A 24,161-nucleotide genomic window follows, 5' to 3' on the forward strand; every position below is an offset into this window, starting at 1 on the left:
CCCATGGAAAAAATCGACATGTGTTACAGTAAGTCATGGCATAAGAATCCATATTTTCTACCATTTACAAATTATTTAGAAAACCAAAATGGTTTCTTTAACAAAAATAACAAATATTTGATAAGGAAATATTTATACAACTTGTATTTATTATACTTGATAATAAAACATTATGTTATTGTGCATTGACACAGCTTTTTAAATTGTTTGAGTTTGAAGCCCCTTTAAGAAAACCAAAGGCATTTTAAAAAAACATTTGCAGATAATGCTATTGATTGCACGAGTGGAAAAAAATAAAACTGACTTTGCTTTTATCCCAGCATCCGACAGTTGTGTTAAGATTTAGACGACTTTGACTGAGAACACAGAATCCCCTGCTGCTGCAGTGTTCCTGGGCTGCAGTGATCTCAACATGTCAAATTCAACATTCTGAGGCATGTAAGTCTGATATATAAACAAAACTGTTGGGACAGTAAAGACTGTTTACTCACACTACTGTGTCACAGCAGTAAAAAGGTTCAACATGATGATGAATGAGCCTCGGTTAATGGTTTTCCTGAGTTTCCGTGACCAGGAGAACAAGGAAGCAGGGATAATGATGATTTCCATGCTTTAACACTGCTCCACCACTGATGATTTTCTTTGTAGAAGGTTTCATTGCCTCCTTCAAGTTAAGCAGATCATTAAAGTGCGGGAATAATGCGGCCATTTCTTCCTGAAATAAGATTCAGGTATATCCCTAGAGTCATTTGCTGGTATATGGACTTTTTTAACTAACTGAGTGCCATGAATAGACAACAAGAAAAAATTAGCCCAAGTAGAAACTACCCCTATATAAAACAGAGACAATGAAATCAAGAATAGTCATCTCGAAAATATACAAATACAAATTTCACCAAGAAACTATCACACAAAGGGCTGCTGTTTCTAATATTGTTATCAGTTTCACCTGTAAACACGTTTGTCCAGTCTCCATATCTACACAGCGCTAATAGATTATGGGACATTATTTGGCATCATTTATCCAATCAAGGTCTTGCCCTTGTAGTGGAAAAAAGCCACTCAAATCCTTGCATGCATTGAGACCTATTGAGGCTGAGCCTCAACGATGTTTAATACCCTATGAATTTACAAGAAGAGTCCATTTGTGATAACCGGCTGATTCTGAAAGACCTAGCACTGCATGTGATTGCATTTTAGCACACATTACTGAATTAAATCTACATTAAAAAAAGTTGACTGGACCGAGGACCACGCAGAGACATCACCTCCAGACATTTCGACCAACGCAAGTGATTGTTCTCACACAGAGGAAACAAAGTTGTTGTTTTTTTCTTCTCGAAGCTCCTTTAATGTTGAAGTGGGGTCCAGCACAGCCTTGAAGTTTTCCTGATCCGGTCACAGATATGCTACGTCTACAACACACCATAAAGACCCTTTTCCATTGTATACATAATGTCCTTGAGGTTCTTCTGTTCCTTTTAAAGTGTTCTTATATCTTTGAACGTTTTCTGGACCATGGTTTTTTTTTTTTTCCTGTGATATACATCTCAAGAAACTGATTCCCAGAGGAACCACATGCTTCATGATGTAAATCCTGCTGTGTCACTCTGGATAAAACTGTCTGCTAAATGCATAAATGTAAATGTAAAATCCAAATGCAACAGCTGAACTTCATTTGAGGTAAAAACTATAATACCGCAGGGATGTTTGTTGAGGGTTGTTGTGTAAGAACACAGAAACATCTCAAGTTATAAAAGGGTGTTTACACTTGTGCAACACATGTTTTTATTCCTGTTATTTTTTTAAATTAAATTCCACAAAGAAAACATTCTAAATTGTCATATTGTGGCAATATTGTTGTGCCTCAATAATCTAAGCTGCCTTTTTACTGTGCTTTTAGACTTTTTAAGTCCATTGCAGTTGGACAGATGCTGGTGTGAAATGTAGGATGATATCCTTCTTTTCTTTAATTAGCATCAAAAACCCAGTCATAACACTAATGTAAAATGTCTGATGTGCATTGGATACGCTCCGGACACCCAGCCTCCTGTGTCCCTCCATGCTATAACAGGTTGAGGCAGAACATTCAAATTCTCTGGTTGAATATGTGAGGTTAAAACTTGTTAAGGAGCCAGTTGTCTGCGAACAAAAAGAGAATTCATGCAACATCTTGTGTTCTTTCCCCAGGATAATGAGTTATTCACAGGATATAAAGCGGAATGGGTGAAGATCATGGTTCCGTTTCCTAATTATTAAACTCACTAATGTTTGTTCCCTGAATGCACATCCATTAATAAATCTTCTCTGGGGTCTTCCCTCTTTTCTCCATGCCTTGCTGTTCCATCTCCAACACCTTCTGTACACTGACACTGCAGTTGGTACTTTCATCCCAGATAAGAACAATACACAGTACAGGAAGTCTTAGAGGTGCTGATGGGACTGAGGTCTTCTTAAGTCCTGAGGTGGTATCTCCAATCCTGTTTGCAGTGGTCTGTTGGTGGGGTGGTATTTAAGCAGACTGAAAAACAAACTCTGTCCTGGGATGACCGCTGGACTCGTTGCTAGCAGTAGAGAGCTGATTGACAGACATGTCTTCCTCTTTGATGGCAGTCTGTCCCAGATATTCTAGAGAAAGTAGTATCATGATTAATTAAGATGAATGAAGATTCCTAAATATAACAAAATACTTATTTTTGTCTTTTATCACAGCAGGTAGTCTGACATACTGCGGTGGCGATCCCTGCAGAGAACAGCCCAAAGAAGAAGAGTGACAGCCAATAACAAGGTGGTGGTTCGAGGTCGACCACTTATTCGTAAAAACAGCTGAACGTAAGGACATGTCACAGCGACATCTACTGACACTTCTGAGGACAACAAGAACTACACCTGGATTGTCTGATTAAGCTGACGGTCGCTGTGGTGCATCTTGTGAGGTTTACACTTCACAATAAAGAGATACCCTGTGATATATTATCTTGTAAATTTATGAATATATTTTTAGAAACCTGGGACTTTTGTCTCATACAGTTTGCACTTTTCATATTATTTATCTTCTATATGGCCATAATACTCTGTTGTAGGAAGTTTACTTGGATGTCATCCATTATGTACAGCTGCATATGTTTGTGCAGTCGTGCTGAAGAACACGCACGTGGATCTCTCACGTGTGTGTGTGTGTGTGTGTGTGCTGTGTGCTGCGAGTGATGGGAGAACGTCAGTGCTCCCAGAAACAGCCAGCTGGTTTAGACAAAAGTCTCATGTGGATGAATACAAAAAGTCTTTGGCTCAAATGGCAAATGAGATTGAAGCTGTCCATACATGAGCGAGTTAATTTCTCAAACGTTATATGAATTAAACATATATTAAACTGCACAACACCATTGTTACTGTAGGAAATCTAAGAGACTGAAGCTGTCCATACATGAGCGAGTTAAAATGTTCTAAAAAGAGAGACATTTCTAGAGGTGGTGATTGGAACAACCAAAGACACATCTCTCAGGCGTTTCATCAACAATGGCCGGTTTCACAGACAAGGCTTCGATCAAGCCAGGATCAGTCCTTAATCCACACTAGTTAAACTAGGACATTTAAGTAACTTTTACCAACGTGGCTTCAATTTGGTTCAGTAAGTTGGAGACTGAGGCGTCCTGGAGTAAGGTCAGTCAGCCTAAGTGAGAACACCTGGGTTAAAACCTCATCAGGTTAAATGTGAGCACATGCTGTTGGTCTAATGGAGCTCATAAAAACCTGGAGTGGAACAGAAAACACCTTTAAAATGACGTGGATCTGGAGACAAAACACACACATGGATATACATGTCTATACATGTGTGTAGATTATGATGTTACCACTGGGTTAGCGTCGCTGACCGACGTAGGTACTGATGTACAGTATGTGAAATGTTCTGTCTGTTAGAAACACGTGGCAGCCTTGATCAACCAGAGACAGGTTGACAGACCTTTGTATTCTGCAGTACTCAGGCTTGGCAAATATAAAGAAACATGAGCAAATCAATCAGTTTTTATGTGTGGTTCTGTCAGTGTCAGTTAGATGACGTCAAAGGGGCGGTCCTCATAATCGATTCTCTTTTCTTTGTTTTCCCTGTTCGTCACAAATGAGTTCTTCTGGATTTCCCTTTGTCTGCAGGACAAGCATGATACGGTGAAGTAGATGAGGGTTAAATGTTAACTTGGTGAATGTTCTTTTGATTTCATACGCACGGGTCACATGATTCTGCTCCTGCTGTGCTGTACATAGCCAGTGTCTTGTACAGATCATAAAACTTGGCAGACAGGCAGCTGCATCATTATCGCTGTGCGTGTGCGCTTGCATTATTGTTGCCTATTTAAGACCCATACCGTGACAGTGACACCCTCCCCCACCCCGACCCTGTTATATCCTTCTCTGGGGTCCAGAATTCCTGGCAGCGCCCCTGACTGTGATGGTCGTGTTAACATGTCTGTTAACACCACGTTTGTTCAGAATGAAATTTTCATTTTATATTTTTTCCTGTTCCTCGAAAAGGCGGAGAAACACAACATGACTTACATGCCAGTAAATGAAAAATAAATACAATATAAATTGTATGAGGATACAACCAAATATTAACCAAATAAGTAAACGTTTACACATATATGATGCTTAATACATAAATTATAGCAATATTTAAATATGTAAATATTTATGGCAAAAGCAACAACAGCCAAACTAATTATCATGACAGCAATACCAACTGCAGGAAAATATAATTGAAGACTATTGCAAAGCGTAAGCCTAGAAAAAGAGCTAAATATTAGCACGGGCTAAAGCTACATAGATGATTCAGTTACCGTCTGCATATTGAATTCTAAATGTTTCAGGTCATGTTGAATGGTCAGACCTAAATCCGTGGAAATGCTTTGCAGGAGGAACGGTGACGTTACAGCTATAAAATATTCACTAGAGGGCGCCACACTACCGCAATGCGAGGCAGTTATCTTTACTGTCAATGTCTTTGGTGTGTCTTCATTCCTAACATTCATTCTGACCCAGCAATTGTTTGAAGACACAAATTATTTGAACTCAAAATAACCGTGTCTGACCTCAACAATTTCAACTATTGTCACCGAGGAACCCAACGCTGTCGTGAACACAGAGAAGACAAAGCCTCACAACAATAATGTGGACCTTGTTGAGGAACTTTGTAAAATAAATAAATAAATAAATAATATTTATTCTTTCATACGTTGTGTTTTTTTGTTGTTTATCAATGTTCATTTGCATATTACCATACTGTACTCTTCCCTGCTGTTTGGGAAGGATGTGGAGAAGGGAAACCCCACTGAACACATTCACTCTGACTCATTCACACTGACTGAATACGAAGAAGAGTAAAGAGTAGCTGACCTGCTGTCTGGGCAGACGGAAGAATGAGCTGACATACATCGGTTGGTGCTCACTGGTTTTTGTTATTTGTATTATTATAACTCATTGTCACAGGATAATAGTTTAAAACAGCTCATCATGAATCTGAAAGGGTCACTCCAAAAGAACCCTGACGACTGGAGAGAGATGATGACAAACACAAAGAAGGTGCATCAAGGTCAGGGCTGATGGCACGAGGGCAGAATAATGTCTTTTGATGGAGAGGGTGGAGTTAATGTGATAAAGTAAAGAGCCGCAGCAGAGGGAGCAGACAGACAGACACAGCAGGGACCGTGTGTCAGTCAGAGGCCACTGTCAGGAGGTCAGAGCTCTCTGTGTTAACATCTGTTCCACGAGGGGGAAAAACACAAAATTCAGTTTACTCCCTCTGAACAAACAAAGATACACACACACACAAACACAGACACTAACGATAGATAGATGGATAGATAGAGAGATAGATAGTTAGATAGCTAGATAGATAGATAGAGAGATAGATAGTTAGATAGCTAGATAGATAGATAGAGAGATAGATAGTTAGATAGCTAGATAGATAGATAGAGAGATAGATAGTTAGATAGCTAGATAGATAGATAGAGAGATAGATAGTTAGATAGCTAGATAGATAGATAGATTAGATTTTATATTTTTTGTGGAAGTCCTTTTTCTAGCATCTAAATCATAACATTTTAGCAAGTGCTGTTTGAATTTTTTTTTTTTTTTTGTAGAGCTGTGGGTGATGTAGTTTGCAGATGGTCACACTATGCTTTTTTTTTTTTTTTGTCTAGGCCAGGGGTCTCAGAGTCCAGACCCCCAGGGACAGTACTGGGCCACGAACCCTTCAGGTCAGCTTGCAATTAGTTGTTAGAAATATTTGATGTTTGCTCTAAAGGATTTTTTTCAAATGTTTAGATTATAATATAAATAATATTCATTTACACTTTTGTATTATACAATATTTATAGTAAATACCACCTTATCTAAAAATTATTTTTGAACTGACCCAACAACGCTGATGACAGTGGCAGCAGTGGCCCTCAGTTGAACACCTCTGACCTCCTGAGTTCCTTTCATATGTTCTTCTTATTTTGGGAAGAGAAGAAGAAAAAAACAATTGACCTCGATCAAAACGTGTTAATTCAATTTGAAATTTCAAAACAGCTAATTGCAGATTGAATAAGCTATTGAAAATGTCATGGTCAGAAATGTTGGATATTAAAACGTGGACAGCTGAGAGACAGCTCAGTGTCCTTACCTGTTTAGGCCAGTAAAATGATACACCGTTTTAAATGACAACATCTGTCTTGGAGTCTTTTGACCTTCCCTCTTATTTCAATCCTCCGACTCACGGTGTCACAGTGTGTGGCTGTAGCTCATAATGACAGTGTTCAACCCTTATATGAAGTGTCCGCAGAACAATAGCTACAAGGCTAATCTCATTGGCAGCAGATACTTGGAGGGGCTGTTGATGGTGTTGGAGGGTAGGTGGTGTGTGTGTTGGAGTGAGGGGGGGTCTGGTAAGTGGTGTACCACATGGCACTGGGGTGAGCCCCTAATCATGGGCTTGCAGAAATCCTAACAAATGGGGAGGGGGAGGGGAGGCCGTGACTTATTTAGGCTTTGAAGAAAACAAGCCTTTGCCTGTAGTGGACATAATTACTCATCGTTTCTTTCTTCTTTTTTTTCTAGTGTGTGTGCGTGTGTGTGTACAGCTGAGATGGTCAGGAGAGCGTCACCCCTGAGCTGACCTGACATGACGAGTGGGTGATGGTTCACAATAGAGTGGACACTGTGCTCTCTCCCATTTCCTCACCCCAGCAGTTCTTGTGGATTAGTGAACCATTTCTCTCTATTGTTCAGCCTGCAATAAAGTCAGTTCTGAGTCGCACTGCTTTCCTTCCCCTCACACCCACAGTGTCGACAGGAAAACCTGCACAACGGTGGCGGAATCCAAACACATGGTGACCGTGAACTATTGCACAGTTCGTGTCTTTTGAACCCTTCATTTACTTAAGACGATGAATAATATCACGTGTACAAAATTCAAAATTATCCTGATTCTCATTTCTACCTGGAGAATTTCAACACAAAAAAATCTGTAATACAAACCTTCAAAAGTAGTTAAATTGTTATTGTTCGCAGCTATTTGTGCATTTTGTCCTCAATGCTTTAAACGACTAAATATCGTGCACAAATATGATCAATATTCAGTGACTGACAGTGATTGACTACATCAGGGCTGTCCACACTTTTTTGACATAGGAGCAATGTTTCAAATGACCAGGCTGAAATTATCAACCTACATTGATAATATTTAATGTATATGTAGCCATATAAACTGAATACTTTATACATACATGGTATATTGAGCTAACTGTATGCCACAGTGGGATTCAATACTTGTATTGTTACTAACTTAGTCCTAGAGATTTCAGTGATTCTACCGGTGATAAATATCTACTTATTGGTCATCTGTGGACTGAATGTCCTCACTTCACTTCATTAAATTTAAATGATATTGTAGTCTTTGTCCTGTGGTCAAATAAAATCAACCAGGATCCAACATGGCCACCTCCATGGAGAATACCTCCACCTGATGCTAAAAACCATTTGTTTAAACAGCTTTTATTCTGGTCTGTGTACACTTACACATTATTATAACATCTTGTCTGTGTACACTTACACATTATTATAACATTGTTTTTTATTTTGTTTTTTTATTGTAACCATAAAGTGGGATTGTGACCTTGTGTGTTTTTTTTTTTATTTTGTTTTTTTATTCTAACCATAAAGTGGGATTGTGACCTTGTTTTTGACTTCACTGTCACAGTTACGCACTAGGACCTTATGTTTGGACACCCTTGTTTTGTAGCGACAGCAGCAGCGGAGGGGCATCCCTGTGTCCCAGCTCTGAATGTGTGAGTAGGGAGGGAGGGGAGAGGGGACAGGGGAGGCGGGGAGTCCGTGAGTGGGACCGGAGCAGGGAGACAATTGGTTACCAAAGCTGAACAGTCAGTCGCTGCTGCTGACTGTTCAGCTCCACTGGCGTCTCCAACGCTGGAAGGAGGACGCACGGCTCCGTGTCCGTCCATGGCACCGTGAAGTCCCCTCACTTGTCCCGTGAGCACAGAACAGCAGGATTAATCCATGAGAGCGGAGGCTGCCGGTCGGCTTCACCGGGCGCAGACGAGACAAAGTGGGAGCAAGCAGACAAAAGAGACAAGGTGAGGATGGACTTCCCCTAATTGATGTAATTGGCGCGTTTTCAAACAACGACAATGACTTTTCACCGCCGTGTCCGTGTGTAAGCAGTCCCGGTTGTTTGGCTTTGTTTTGTTCCTGCTCACTTTAAACACTAGAACTGTGTGATTTGGCTAAGTGTGCGTGTTTGGACGCACATGATGCATCTGGTGTCACGTGCTCGCTATTTTGAGTTTGTTTGTATTTGTGAATCATCGCCTCTCAGGGTGTCTGTCTGTTTCTTGTGTTTTCAGTGTGTGTTTGTGTGTGTATGAGAGACTTTTGTTGACGGCACGTCAGCTGGTTGTTGACATGTCCACATGATGCCCTGCTGGTCATACAGGTGAACTGGACTTGTTGCCAACCAACCATGGCACAAATAAAGACACATTCACTCATTGAATTCCTGCCCTAAGAGATTATTTAATAAAGAGTTACTCTGATAAATGAGAGGGTTGCATCAGGAGCATCACATGTAAACACTGTGCTAATGCTACTGTGGAGATTATTTGCGGTGAGGACGGTGTGTGAGGGGAAAAAAAAACAACCAAAATATATTCCTCCTACTCTTTATGAAAATATAGCCTGTTGTTTTGTTTTTCTCTGTTTTACGGTTGGACAAAGAAGCGGTCCAATACACCGTGGTCCTGCACCTGCAGCTGGTCCTGCCAGAGTCTGTCTTTTAACTCCTGAATCCAAGACCTTTGTCCTCCTTTTCAGACACATACCAGTCAAATCAAGTCAGTTTTTATCCATAAAAAGGATTCTTTGTCCTTTTGTCTGTCTCTCTGTCCAGCACTATACAGGACATGTTTCTAATCACAATTAGGAGTGAGGATTTACCTTGATTAATCGTGATTAATTGTAACGAATTACCTTTGTGATTCATTATGAATAATGATGATTAATCCATAGCTTCTCTGTGATTAATCTGATTGATATTTTTAATTAAATGACAGTCCATAAATATTAAAAAAACATACAAACCCCTATAATATTTATTAAATAAAACATTTGTTTTTTTATGAGATGATACACCTTTATATTCCCATTTATTGCATTTATTTATGGAATTTGTGCTTCAGACTTGTATGTCCTTATAGCATTTTATGGAATAGTTTGTTAAGTATGGACACACTTGACAAGACAGTTCAGTCAAGGACAGGGGTGGGTAAACGTTTGGCTCACAGGCCAAAATGAGGTTCAAAAATTCGACTGGCGAGCCAGGTTCAGTTTTGGTTAGCTGTAGAATGTTGGGCGAAATAATGTAATAAATTGTGCAATTGAATTATCCTTCACCTGTAAGTGTCCATAGAATTATCATAGCATAACGTCTGCTGAAATGATTGTGAACAGAACACCTTAGGTTTAGCCTCTGTTTTTTTTTTCTTTCTCTATTTTAAAAGTTAAAGAGGAAGAACTTGTCGTCCTCACTGGTCAGCTGGTCTGCTACCCTCTGTGTGAATATCCTGTTTCCTGGACCAAACAAACAATGGGGAGGCAGGCATGTGATATCCTGTGTAGGTCTCAAGTCCCAGCATGAAATGAAACAAAGGAGAATAACAAAAAAGGTTCACAACGTAGGGATGGGCGGCAGAAGCAGACGCACAGTCTGTTCTATTATGTGTATAAATGTAGTACGAGTACTTGTAACCTTTAGTACATTTCTTTACACAACTACTTTGATGTCACTAGCGCACAGCTCGATAGAACTCGCAGGTTGTTTTTTTTGTAATGTCTGTGGTCTGACCTCAGTAAAAACAGTACGTCTCTGTACTTTCTCTTCGCTTCACTAGACAGTTTCTGGTACTGTTTGTAGGTGAAGCAAAATAACACAAGTGTATTGAATGTGCTCCTGTGACTCCGACTCTAACACACACACAGACACACACACACAGAGACAGAGCGTACGGCCTGCCCTGCTTTTTGTTTGCGATGTTCAGCTGCTTGTAATGAGGTCAGCACTTCTGATTCAATAAGCTCTTAACCTTCATGGAGGTTCAACACCATCATTTGCTTCAAGAATCAGCCGCACTGACAACATTTGTCCAGTAGGATCTCATGCCAGTCTCAGGGCTAAACCCGATCCACATCCTCCAAGTTAATGTGACAGCGCTCGATAATCGGTTCCCACCACGGCTCCACCTAAACCTGTTTTGTGTGAAAAACTTCTGCTCAGCAGTTTGCTAGCGCTTTCCCACTCCTCTTCATTCAGTCGCCGTATGTGTGTTTTTGAATGAGAACAGTTGTCAGTTGGGCTACGTGATACTGCTGTCACACAGGTTCATATAATCCAACACTCCGCTGGGTAAACAAACTCCTGCCGGACAAGTTCTGAGGGAAGTTCCTTGATACAGGGAATACTCTCTAGGTCAGTGATTCCCAACCACTGTGCCGTGGCACACTAGTGTGTTATGTTATTATTATTTATTTATTTTCATATAATTTGTCTTTGCTTGTCAAAGCATGAAAGGCAGAACAATTAAATACTGTTCTGCTAGGTGGCAGCAGATAGCTATGAAAACTAAACTAAACAGGACACATTTTTAGTATATTATGAGGTCATTTAGAAAAGAAAATTATTATATTTTATTAAATATACTTTTTGTGAGGGTTGTGTTTGGTGGTGTCCTGTGGGATTTTTCCTGATGGCTCAAAAATGGTTGGGAAACACTGCTGTAGGTCACAGTCTGGCATCTGAGAGATGGTCATGTAAATGAAAACATTTGCAAGTGTAATGAATGGATGGAGCAGGTGCTGCATTCATTTTTCATGCACCAGAACAAGTGGGTAAAAAAAACTGATAAAGTCACTTCTATGGCACTTTCTAGTTCTACCCAGTTGTGGATGAGCAGTTCAGTACACATGAGCAGTATTTATAGCTGGAGACCTAATTCAGGGTCAGACGGTGGAGTGTTTGTGGTTAATGTGTTTGTGGGTCAACACCAATCTATAAGCTGCGCAGCAGAACTCAGTTCATGGTAGATACTGGGACAGTGGTTCAGAAAACATTTCTGGCCTCTGCCCTAAAACCAACCAAATTGTAATCAATCAATCAATCAATCAATTATAAATTGAATCACTCAGATATTTTTTTTATTTAGTTAAATCATTATTATATAAGTTGAATCACTCAGATATTTTTTTTTATTTAGTTAAATCATTATTATGTACAATTTGATTAGAAATGACACCAGGAATTATCTTTTTAAATATAAAAATAAAGTTATGCAAATAATTATTCATTATAATTATTATTATTCAACTCTATCAGTGGCTGCGAATGGCACATTTCCCATATTCAGACATGGGCAAAGATTTGAACTAGCAGCAGTTTTACCTATAATTACAGTTGACACCATGTGCTGCATCATGAACAGGAGAACAGACAACAGGGACTACAGACTGGGGCTGCCCCACAGTCTGTAGTCACTGTTGTCTGTTTGGTCTGCTATTGACAAAAAAAAATCAAAAGGGAAACAATAGTCAGTCAATAGTCCTCATTTCCCAAAAGACTACAAAAAAAAAACCATAAAGTGACTCAGTGACAAAGTGACAGTACTGTTTGTATAAAGACCAACAAAACAACGTTAACCACAGATGTCACAGCCGTCAATGTTCCACCACACCCTCGGGCACTTCCACTGACTTGTGTAACACATCTATGGAAAATGTGGTTAACTGAAAGTGGTGTCAAGAGACATCAGTTCCTTGTTGCCTGTGGACCAGCTCAGCAGTTTACAGACAGTTTGTCTCGTTCGCCTCTGTGGTGTCAGACGACAAGTTCTGAGTAAAACGAGTCTAGACTCTGGACGTGCAGTTCACACTTAATCCACCAGACCTTTATAGAACACCCTTCATTTATATGTCCTCAAAATTCTAAATCTATTCAAGAGGTTTTAATGCAAGGAACAAACTTTTTTTTTTGATTGCTGTGGGATTGGATTTTTTATTTTTTTTTTGTGGTCATGTACAATTTTCCTGTGTTTATGTTTATTTCCCAACTGAATACAACGAGCATCAGTCACCGAGTCTCTGGGTGGTGACTCCACTGTGATGCGGTTTTTGTGTTATTTAAATTAGGGGAAAAAAAGGTTGTGTTTGAAGACAGAGACACGACAGTTTATGCTAAAATCCCCCTTGATAATGCTACCCTCAGACCCGGCCCCGCTATGAATTATTAAAAGAGCGGACACTTCGAGGGATTTAGAGTTCATCCATGTGTATCAAGGGCAATTGACCCGTGCCCTTCAGAGTCTCAGGGGCATTCCAGTGGGTAATTAATCACAGTTCCAGCAGTGTCTAGTTTTGTACCAGTTGTTTGGTATATCTGCTGCACACAACTTAATGGGTTCAAAGTTAATTGTTAACACTGGATGTAGCTGCTGCGGACGTGAATGGTCTTGGTCATGGCCGAGAAAGGCTACGGAATCTGGAAAAGCACTTTCTCATTGGGAGCCAATGAGAAACCTGTATATAAATGGTTGTGGCTGTATCTAAGTAAATATATGACTGCTATTTTTTTATGGGAGGAGAAGAGATGACGTACAGAAGCGCGTGGGCAGGTAACGTAGTTCTTACAGTGTTCCAACTTCCTGAGGCGACGGGGCATGAACCCAGCACATCTGTGCAGTTCCTCTGCAGAACAGAACACCCCTCTGCCCTCCTCCTTCTCCTCCCCCTCCTCCTTCTCTAACCCTGGAATTTAATTGTGCAAGGTTAGAAAATAAAAATAACAACAAAGTCCATTTACACCTTTAGCTGAATATAATGCAGTTTTTTTTTCCTGCTGCATGTTTGCCTGGGAGATTTTGGAAGGTTGCAGACGGGCGGGCGTTCTCCTCCCTGTAATTATGCTACTTTTACACATCCATCCGTCTCCCGTCTCCATTTTCCTATTGTTATATCTGATATGTTTTGTTCCAAGTAGGGTTGTTTCAGACAAAAGATGAGTGACGTAAATCAATTCCGGTGATTTCTTTGTTTCTGGCTCCTCGTGTTTGGTCTGATGTCATTCTGTAACTGTGAGTTATATAAGCAACTGTTAGACCAACTGACAGACCTTTAAAAAACAAAATCTTTATTACGTTTCCTAAACCTAGACATGATGTTTCCACAGCTCTGTATGGGGTTGGTTTTCTTAAATATTTGTAATTTACCATTAAATTAAAATACTGTCTATGTTGCTAACTTACAGAAACCGTCGACTATAATAGGTCCAACGAGTTAAATGCTAAAAGTTAGCTTTTAGAATTTAAGTAAGACCTATTTACATCAATGCAAAAGTAAATGTAAAGTGTACATTAGACTTTCAATGACCAAAATTAAAAAAACAAAAATGGCTTAAATCAAATGTTGAAAACCTTTGTGATCCAGTCACAAATAACAGAACGAAGGTGAATGGAAATGGAAAAGTCCAGGTTATCCAAAAAAAAAAAGATAAAATGGATTAAAATAAAATCTTCCCTTAATGGAAGTAGCTGAAATTAAACGTTGGACTAAGCACAAACACACAGTTCTACAGAAGATGTTTAAAAGCCGGACCGGTAATGACCAAAATGAGACTCCAATTACTGTGAGTGTGAGGAAAAGGGAGGGGGGGGGCTGAATGGTTGGGTGGGGAGAGGGCAGAAAGGCCCTGAGCTGCTATTATTACCCTCTCAGGCAGACACAAAGGTAAAAGGTGTTCAGACGGGAAAAAAAACAAAAGCTCTGCTTCCACGGCAGATGTACTAGCCTGCAGTCTTGGATCTGCAGGGATCAATACTGCTCAATGATTTCATGTGGGTGTTTGACATGTTTAGCACCAGAAGGGTGGAGCCAAACTGAAGAGACACACCAGAGAATGTACCGTGACTATATGAAGCCCTAAATTTCACCCTCAATCTCTGAGCCACGGGGTAAATCCCCTCTTTCGTGGCACTCGGCTCTTCTATTAGCAAACTGCGCCTCGGTATCAATTACTTCTTCTTCTCCTGTTGGTGGTTTTATTAGTTCTGGAGTTGTGGCAGTGTAGAGCTGGTGAAGACAGCAGAGGTGGAGGGTGTGCAGGAGCTGCAGCTGCAGGTTAGCGCTCATCATTAATGAAGTGTTATGTGAGCACTGCATGGCTTTTAATGGATTAGTACATGCTACTAACACCAGAGCAGGACTCCAACACACACACACACACACACACCACTCAACCTCCATTATGAACCCCCTGCAGTTGTGAAGGAGAGAAATCACCCAGCTGCAGTCACCTTCACCACTGCCAGCCAAAGATGAAGAGGAGGAGAGAGTTCATTATCACCTGCCCTGTGGACCGAAACCAAGCCTCCTGCTGGTCCACTCAGACAGGCCAGGCTGAGCACAGTGACAGGGACGCAGGGCAGAGCAGAGCAGTGAGAGTGCCTGTTGGCAGTAATCAGGGAGGAGAGGAGCCTCACCTTAAAGGAACGTTAGAATGAAGGCTGCGGCTGAATCCTATCAGGGCTATATTTGTAGCCTTTTTAACTCATACGGTAGCTATCGTTTACCTGTGTTTTGATTTGTCTTTTTTTCTTTGTCTACTGTTGCTGCTCATGCCTCCTCCAGTATGGTGCAGCTCGTTAGACAGGTTTTCCATGAGAGACGTCAGCTTGGACCACACTCTCCTGTCAGCCACTACCTCCTCATCAGAATCCAGGGGAAAAAAGTCCAGCACAGAGGTCCTGTAACCCTCCTGAGAGGCTTGTTTGTGTGTGCCACATGTGCAGAGGTGTTTGAATTATAAGGTGATTTTTAGAAAATGCTCTGTTTGACTAGTGTTCAGTGTCTTACCGTGTCTCTACTCTACTCTACTCCATCCCTGCAGTATCTCTCATCTCATATAACCGGATGTGTCATTTTTACAGAAACTCTGCTCGCTTAAGAGAACAATGTGTGTCGGTGTTCATCAGCAACATTAGCTCCTTCCCTCCCCGTCACTCAGAATCCAGATGACAGGAACCGTGTAGTGTAGTGTGACAGTGTGGTCTGGGAGAAAGACGATACGTACGGAGTTTGCAGAAGCGCAGTTGTAACAGGTGTCAAACACACTGAGCAGTAACGTGAGGCTGTTTCCTCGGGGGTGGGCACAGACTGTTGACATGTGTGTAAATATATATTCATGTTCAGTATCTGTCGGAGCAGACTGGGTGATTAAGAAGAACTTCTGCTGCTGTTTAAAGTGTGTACGACTTGTTAAATACAATCATGTTTAATTATTCTGATGATTAGTTGATAATTGAAGCCATGTACTGATGGTGAGTTAGGGTCGGCTGAAGGTGGTGTTCCACCAGTGATCAGCTGAACCGTCTCAATATTAGCATTATTATTGTCAGTACCAGCAATTCTGTTTTGACTATTTTATTTAACTTGGTAAATCTTCATTTAGCTGGAGCTTATATAAAGAAATATTCATAGATATATGTTTTCATCAAGAACATTTTTTTTTCTCCAAAATAGTGAAATCCTCTTTGTGACTCATTACCTCCCCTCACAGTTTTGTCTCCTCCCCCTCCCCCACTTTGGGCTCGTGCTTTGTCTTTTGTCTGTTTCATTGTGATGCCTGTAGAAATGTTGACAGAGACCATTCATGCTGCCCATAGATTGGCTGTTATATCAAGAACCAATGACATTGACTCTTTATGTTCGCTCTGAAAAAGTCTGACTAAATCTGGTTTTACACACACACGCACACTGTCCCCCAGGCAGTGTGTGTGTGTGTATGTGTGTGTGTGTGGCTACTTTACTGACACTGCTGCCTCCGCCTCCCACACTCTTACCCCCGGTCTGACCTCCTCCTCTACACAGCATCTGGGTTACATGTACGCACACGGTTTGTCGTGGCCTGTGGCCTCAAGCGTGGCCCTTTACAACAACAGGATCTGTGGCCTCACATCCCCAGACACAAACGACAGGCATGTGGCTGAACAGTGGCATCTCCAAGCCTCGGGCCTCTTATCTTTTCCCTGCCTCTTCTTCTCTCTCCACCCCCTGCCTGGCAACACAAAGCAAGGCACGACTGTCGCTTATCAACGCACACAAAAAAGCCTGTCTGTCCCTTCATTCATTTACCAAATGGAGTCTGATCACATGGTGTTAATTGGCAGTAATTAACAAGTCTTGTGGTTTTCTTAAACAGACTCAGTGATGATTTCGATCACAGTGGAGGATAATGGAGGATAGCAGCCTCACACTAACAGGCGTGTTCTCTGATGTGAAGGCCCGGGGGCCAGACATGCTGAGCTTTGACTGTAACGGTTTTAAATAAAGACAACTGTGCTTTTTTTTATTGTAAGTCTATGTCGCCTGGATATTTGATTTATTTTTTATTTTTTATCTTTAAAAACATCTAGAATTCAGAGGTGAGCTGACCTGCTGGTCCCTGGTCTAAAGCTCCAGAGCCTGGCGGTCGGGGGCCTCTGCTATAAACCTTAAACAGAAATCAAATATTGTGCTTTATATATATATTAGATCTGTAACAGTGAGTAGGACACACCGTTTAATCTAAAATTTAATTTTCAGGTTTTTTTTTATGATTTCAATCTTTCATTTTTTAAACGCATGAATACAAATCTCCTTCTTCCTAAGTGTTACAATTTCTGACACGCGTCCACCTGCTGTCCACGACAGATGACGGTGTAAGCGGCTGTCCACGCGCGTGCGTCTTGCCTTGTGTCTGGCACGCTGCATTTAAAATCTTCCGTCCAGAGTGTCAGCTCCAGTCACAGTAGGTGGCACAGCTCGTCATCTGCAGGCCTGTGTGGAGGACAGCTGTTTGTTTGCCTCTCTATGGTTCTGTCACACTCACCCAGAGACCCCCTCCCCCCCTCCTTTTTATACTATGAATCTAGCGTTTGCCGCTCAGTGTACACAGTAATTGCCATCCCGTGTTAAATTTAGCCTGAGGGCACAGAACTGTGTCGATCTTGGCACTGTCACGCCCTTTATAATATTCTCAACAGATTTAGACCTATTAAAAAAAACACTTCTGGGAGTGAACAGACCTGGGGGGGTGGGGGGGGGGTTAACTCACGGCAGCCTGTCTGTCTGACTCCTTATTGGTTCTTCTGTCTCTGAACCCACAAGTGAGTTGAGGACAAAGACCATGGCCATAAAATAATAACCAACCTCCATAGGGAAAGTGTACTTTGTTAATTCCAATATAGTTTACACGGTTAGTAAAGGTTAAGATACCCCTCGACACCATCTGCTGGTCTCAGAGTTGAATTGCACCCAGAGGATGAAACAGTAGGTGCTTGTCCTGAGTCTGAGGGACCGTGTACAAGGACAGCCATGAAAAACCGTCAACAGAGTCTGATGTGGCAGCACATGACTCTACACCAGGATGACATCAGAGTTGGTGACAGACTGCGCTGTGAGGTCACGGTGTTTGTGGCTGTGGTGCCAGGCAGCAGACAGGGATCGTTTGCCAACAACTTCTGTGAACATTTGTGAGGTTACAAGGCTGCTTGTTCACAAATCTCATCTCAGACGAACATTAGCCTGAAAACGTTGGTTGGACGGAGTGGTTTAAGTGCTGTTGGAATCCAAAGAATATTCTATTTCAGAATTCAAATAATTCAATTCCAGTTCAGTGTAATGGTCAAAGATGCTGTTCTCTCTCAGAGTTACAGATAGACAGTTCCCATGTTCCCCTCTGTGAACCGTTTCGTACTTATTGACTCCAGCTGGGGTCATTGCCTCTTCCTACATCCTCCACACCCTGTGAAACACAGGCACAGTGTGGAAATTAGCAGGGATTATGGGATATGTGCCTGCAGGGGTGTTCATGTGGAAACAGACAACATGCTCATGTTCAAGTTCATGTTCATGTTCATGCTCTTAAAAATGACCACTATCTGATGGCAACTCTATTTAATATTTTAATGCATATGTGTGTCTAACTCGAGGCCCGCGGACCAAATGCGGCCCGCCAAGTGATTTTGTGTGGCCTCAAAAAGTGTTCCTTACAATAAAGTCCATGTTGCTGAGTTTCTTAACTTGATTAATTTTTATTACACGAGGTTGTTTAAAATATTTGTAATAACCAATTGCAGAAACAGGTTTTAATACATTATAGAGTAGTTAAAGCTACACAGTCTTATCACTGATCTGCCCCTGTTTTAATATATCACAAAATGAAATGTTCTCCGTTGATATTTATTTTGTAATCTTAGATTAGGTTGTTTAAAATATTTGTAATAACCAATTGCAGAAACAGGTTTTATTATATTATAGAGTAGTTAAATAAAGTTGATATTTATTTTGTAATCTTAGATTTAGAAATCCATACAACATTAACACATTAACACACATTAACAGTACTCGCATCAGAACCAGCTGCTGTTTGACACGTGTTGCCCGTCTGTGCTGTTACCAGTGCTTTGTGTTCTCCATGTGTTTGGCTCCGTTGTTGACAGTCATTCCTGGTACGCCTGAGCATGTTTACCGTGCTCAGCTGTTTGCAACACACTCACCCGTAAATGTTTCCACTGTGTGTTATACTACGATACACAACTAGGAGGAGCTACTGCTGTGAGGACATCTTGATATTTTAGTACCATTTAGTAAGGTTGATTCTGTAGCCTGTAGATCACTTTCTTACTCATCAGGATGGATCTCGATCATGTGACCAGAACTGAGTTTCACTCTTTGAGAATTGTAAAGCAATGGTTTAGGAGTTTCATTTCTGAAATCCCAGAAAACAAATGCACAGTAATCTACAGTGGCTTCTACAGTTTTCTTTACTGTAAAAGCCAGTGGCCACAGCTGTGTTCCTCGACCACTGCTCACTGTGTGCAGCCAGCATTAGAGCCTTATTGATTTGTTCACTCTGGTCAGACAGGTTTGGGAGCAGATGTGCATGTTACACATGTGCAGCTACATGTAATTACATGCATGACTGACGTCAGCGGTAATTGGACGTTGATTTGTTTGTTTAACTGCGTTTGCTGGTCCACTTCTTTGACCTGCAAATTCTGTTCCACACAGTATTTTTACAATACAGTTTTTTGTTTTTTGCTTTTTATTTTAGTATAATTATTTGGAAAATGTTCTTTTTCTTGGCTGATGTTTAGTGACACATTTGTTTTGGCTAATTTTTGCTCAGTTTTGGCTCACTTAGTGCTATGCTTACAAATTTTTACGAGCATGTATGTTGTGGCTAAACTCTTGAGGAATTTTGTTACTAATGAAGTGGCATTCTCTGATCATATTTTAATTTAAAAAAAAGTGAACTTCTGTTTGTAACTATGGCTTCTTCTGGGCTACCATTTAGCGATTTGCAGCACAAAATTAATTGACATTTAGTTGTAGCCAGCTAAAAAATTCCTGTATGATAATTATTATTATTTAATAATTATGAATTATAAAAAATTAAATTATTTATTTATTTACCAATTAAAGACATTTAGTTTTAAAATTTCCTGCCTAGAATTCAGTTGAGACCTAATGTTACGTTGTCCTTAACTTTACACAATTTTACACGCCTTATGCATAAAGGTGGAACATTAACACTAAATGAAAGTGATTGACAGCAGTGTAATATTACATTGTTGTGTTATTAATATTACAAATGTTTGGACATGTGTCGTTGCTGTAACCCTACAACACGTCTCGAGCTGATCGTGTTCAGTGAAACGTCATCGCGCTGACTGAACAAGTTAAGCACTCGTGAAAACTGGCAGCAGATTAATAGTCAGTGTGATATTATTTACAGCTAAGGAACAATGCTGCTGCCTGCTCTGTCTCATCTGTTCTTCTGCTTCAGTGCGATCGGCATCTGTTCAAATCTCTGTGTTTTTGCATTACAAGCTTTTTTCCACTTTGTGTCTTTGTTTTCTGCCGCCCTTTGCTCATAAAAAACTTGAATTATTTTTAGTGTCGCTGCAGAATAAAAAATGGGTGGAGATGTCTGGTCTCCTCAGGAAATGACTCCCTTATCCTGGACAAAGTGTTGCGAGGTTCCCACACCCTTTCAGAGACAAACAAGAAAAATATATTTTATTGTTAAATGGAAATTTTAGTGAAAAGATCTGAGGATGATTGTATATGAAAAGATATATTTTATTGTTAAATAGAAATTTTAGTAAAAAGATCTGAGGATGATTGTATATGAAAAAGTGAGTGCAAATATAAAAGAAAATAGGGGGAATGTCTCCCTCCTGATCCCAGATTTGCAGATCCCCAGTTCACTTGGATGTTTTTTTTCCATCTTTGGCATGTAAAATACCAAACTGTGGTTCCAGAGAAAAGCTGATCCAACTTTAGGAAATGTTTTCTCTCATGGTCAGATCACTCTTGTGGGTCTATACACAAAATAATATGTCCTGGTCTTCACCTGGTACAGTCTCCAGGAGCATTTTATGATGCTGTTATCTGTAAATAACAATTCAATGCAGTGAGACTGTGTTCATCACAGGAAGATGTGACTATGAGACTCAAAGACAGTGTTTATAATAAAAGGACAGAAACTCACTTTTTGACTCTGTGATCATGTGAAAGTGTGGATCTTTCTGAAGGCTGCACGGTGACATTCATTAGACAGTGGTTTTGAGGATGGTGATGGATCTAAAATCTTTTATATTTTTATCCCATTATTATCATTATTATTGTTTTTATTATTTATTTTGTTATTAATTCTGGAACCTGTACTGTATGCAGGGGAGATTTTTTCTTTTTATTCCAAAACAAACTTGAGTTCATGTCATTGCAGGCACCACATCTGCTCCCCAGCCCTGCACATTTCTGCTTTAGTGCAACCATTTAGCCTCAGCTTCTGTACTCACTGCTGTTTGTATATAAGCTTGCTTATGGGGAAAAGATTTGAATCTTTGCAGCAGGGGCCGAGTGGTTCTTTTCTGCCCTCCCCTGCACTCTATGAGGCAGTCTTTTGGACCAGGGCCCAGGACCCAGCCTGAGGCTTGCTGCTGTGCTCCAGCCTCTCCAGAGCACCGACTCTCACTGACATTACATCAGCTGGAGAGACATAGTAGACTGTCTGTGTCTGCTGGATGGCAGATGCTCCTTTCAGCTCGTAGCTCTGAGGCAAAACAAAGTGTTTTTCAGCTCTTGTCCTTCCCTGGTCTGGAGAGTAGGGAAGACACTCATGGCTTTGCGTGTCATTAGAGGAATGGAGGACCTGGTGGCGTCAGGCGGTCAGTTTGCCTGGAGCTTGGCCCATCAGACCCTGAGAAGGTGGTGCTATCAAGGCCTGATGCCCTGCAGACGCTTCCTGGAAACCTGGTTCAGGATTGGGAAATGCTACCAGGTACGGCGCTTGGTTTTGAACTGGGAGAACGAGTGAGTTTCAGTCATGAGACGCTGTTTGCCTCTAGTTGAATTCACAAGGCTTGAGTTGCAGTAATATATATACAGTATGTGTATATATGTTTGTCTGTAGAACCTCAGAGTCTGAGGGCAGTTGTAAAAACTTTCATAATATATATTTTTTGCAAGGTCGCTGTGGCTAACACAACCTACTGAAGTAGTTATTTTGAGGTAGGTTTTCATGAGGTCAATTGCAAGGACTGTTATGAATGACATGCTAGGGTGGGAATACACTTATAAAAGTTAAAATTCCGTGTGTACAGTGTGTATGCGTTTGTGTTTCTGTGGGGTTCTTGAAGTTAAAATTTACTTTACTTGTTAAAACTCATTAAATGACAGGAACAAATATAAACATATATATTCAGTCATTAAATGGCATGAAAAAAATACATATATATTTTTTTTCATTCATTTGATGAGTTTTACCAGTAACAGTTTGTATGCGTTTGTGTTTCTGTGGGGTTCATGTGTTTTGGTCATTTGAGCTTGATTAAACATGCTGCCTTTGTAAGAAAAGGTTTGGAGAACTGGGGGAGCGTCAACCCAGTTGGGAGTGCAGCGAAAAACCAGAACCTTAGTTGATCCAGGTCTGTCTTCAGCCAAGTTTAGCTGCCGTGTATCTTATCTGTAGTTACTGTAGTTCTGACTTGGTCCTGTGGTGTTTCAATTTTATTCTGCTGCCGCTCCTTGATTCTTTTGAATGACTAAGACATGCACATGGACATACCGTAGAGACAGTGGATAAAGTTTCAAAGTCCAGAGTTTTCACACATCCCTAGTTCAGTGTGACTGCAAATAAAACCCTCGTTGAGTAGTTAGTCCTGCCCACAGAGCTGTAAATCCCACTGAGGTCGAGGGTGTTGAAAAAGAGTCACATGTAAAAGTTGGTTGTACAGTAAAAAATAAAGTGAAATGACAGCTCTGTTGTGGTCGTAAGAACAATGTGTCCCTGGAGACTGAAGTTTAACACCATCCCACAGAGCAGCGCTCCCGCCCTGTGGCCATCGCACGACGTCAAATATGACCCTTTCCACCACATTAGCTGAAAGAGGTTGGATGCCACATGTGTTCTATTGAAGTCATGGACATAAAAAGCCCAACCTGGGACAGATTCCTGGGCGGCAAACAGGATCAAGTTAGACAAACACACAGACGTTACAGTTACTGTAGGTTCTGCTTTGTATTACTGCAGTCCAACTGTAGCAACATAAATAAGAAAGGCGCCATGCTTCTCTGAGCTTGCTGTAACCAAACACTAGCTTCAGCATCGCTGTGTTTGTCAGATTGTTTTTGTTGTTAAAAATCCAAAAAGTTGCATTTCCACAGCAGTGTACTATATATTAGCTTAATGGGCTAACTGTAGTTAACATTTTTAACATTTGGTTAAATATAAGTCCCTTCGTTATATTATTTTTATTACTGTATTACCTGATTTAAAATGAATAAAATAATCTTTTTTAAAACATTCCAAGCATCTTTATACTTTTAAACAAAGGTATTAGTCATTAAAGAAATACATGTTTTTGAAAATGTACAATTTTATTTTTAAAGAAACCCCATAAACTGTAAGTCTTTGGATAGAAACGTCTGATAAATGTAATGTAAAGTATGGAATGAGCCATAATGAAATGAAGACGAACACATTGTATAATGCAGCAAGATATTTGCAAAGTATGGAATGAGCCATTGTATAATGCAGCAAGATATTTGCAAAATTATCAATTAATTGTAAAAACTTTACAAAACTTGGTCAAAATAATGAAAAGCTTGGCCACTACATTATCAGCAATAAAAGAAAGAGAAAAATACAGCAACAGCAACGTGGTCTCAAAGAGGCAAAAGTAACCTTTAAACATACAGTATTTAATATTTATCTCAAATTTTAAGAATTAACATTAACAAAAGTATAAAAGTGTGATATAATTGACCAGGAAAATAAATATAATTCTTCTCTGAAGATATTTTACAGAGGCAACAAAGTCTGGGTGTGAAACTTTCCATGGTTTAAATGTGGGAGCAGATTCACTGAGATTTGTACAACCACAGAAAATGTTGGCTGAAATGTGTTGCCTCTGTGACTATTGTTGTTCATGAACACACAATTGACGGCTGATGTGCCGATTGCAACAGGCTGACGTTTCGCATTAAAGGTGTGCAGGAATTCATTGTCTTTTTGTGTA

The 24,161-nt window shown here is 40.4% G+C and overlaps 2 protein-coding genes across 4 annotated transcripts in view; both read left to right on the forward strand.

The window, feature by feature from the left end:
* LOC103386273 (contactin-4-like) overlaps positions 1 to 24,161 on the forward strand; it is a 695,358-nt gene that overhangs the window by 636,544 nt on the left and 34,653 nt on the right. The window lies entirely within an intron of this gene.
* Positions 8,368 to 24,161, forward strand: part of frmd4ba (FERM domain containing 4Ba) — a 41,481-nt gene continuing 25,687 nt past the window's right edge. The window contains exon 1 of one of the 3 annotated variants that reach the window (XM_008320502.3): positions 8,368 to 8,630. Coding sequence is in view for 2 of the 3 variants with exons in the window: in XM_017036513.2 (XP_016892002.1) it covers positions 21,761 to 21,922 (162 nt within the window). In the remaining variant the exon portion in view is untranslated. Of the gene's footprint in view, positions 8,631 to 21,660; positions 21,923 to 24,161 lie in introns of those variants that run through there. The other 2 variants (XM_017036513.2, XM_017036515.2) reach the window with 2 other exon arrangements.

Source organism: Cynoglossus semilaevis, chromosome 11 (assembly GCF_000523025.1).
Source record: "Cynoglossus semilaevis isolate Cse_v1.0 chromosome 11, Cse_v1.0, whole genome shotgun sequence".
Classification (NCBI taxonomy): domain Eukaryota; kingdom Metazoa; phylum Chordata; class Actinopteri; order Pleuronectiformes; family Cynoglossidae; genus Cynoglossus; species Cynoglossus semilaevis.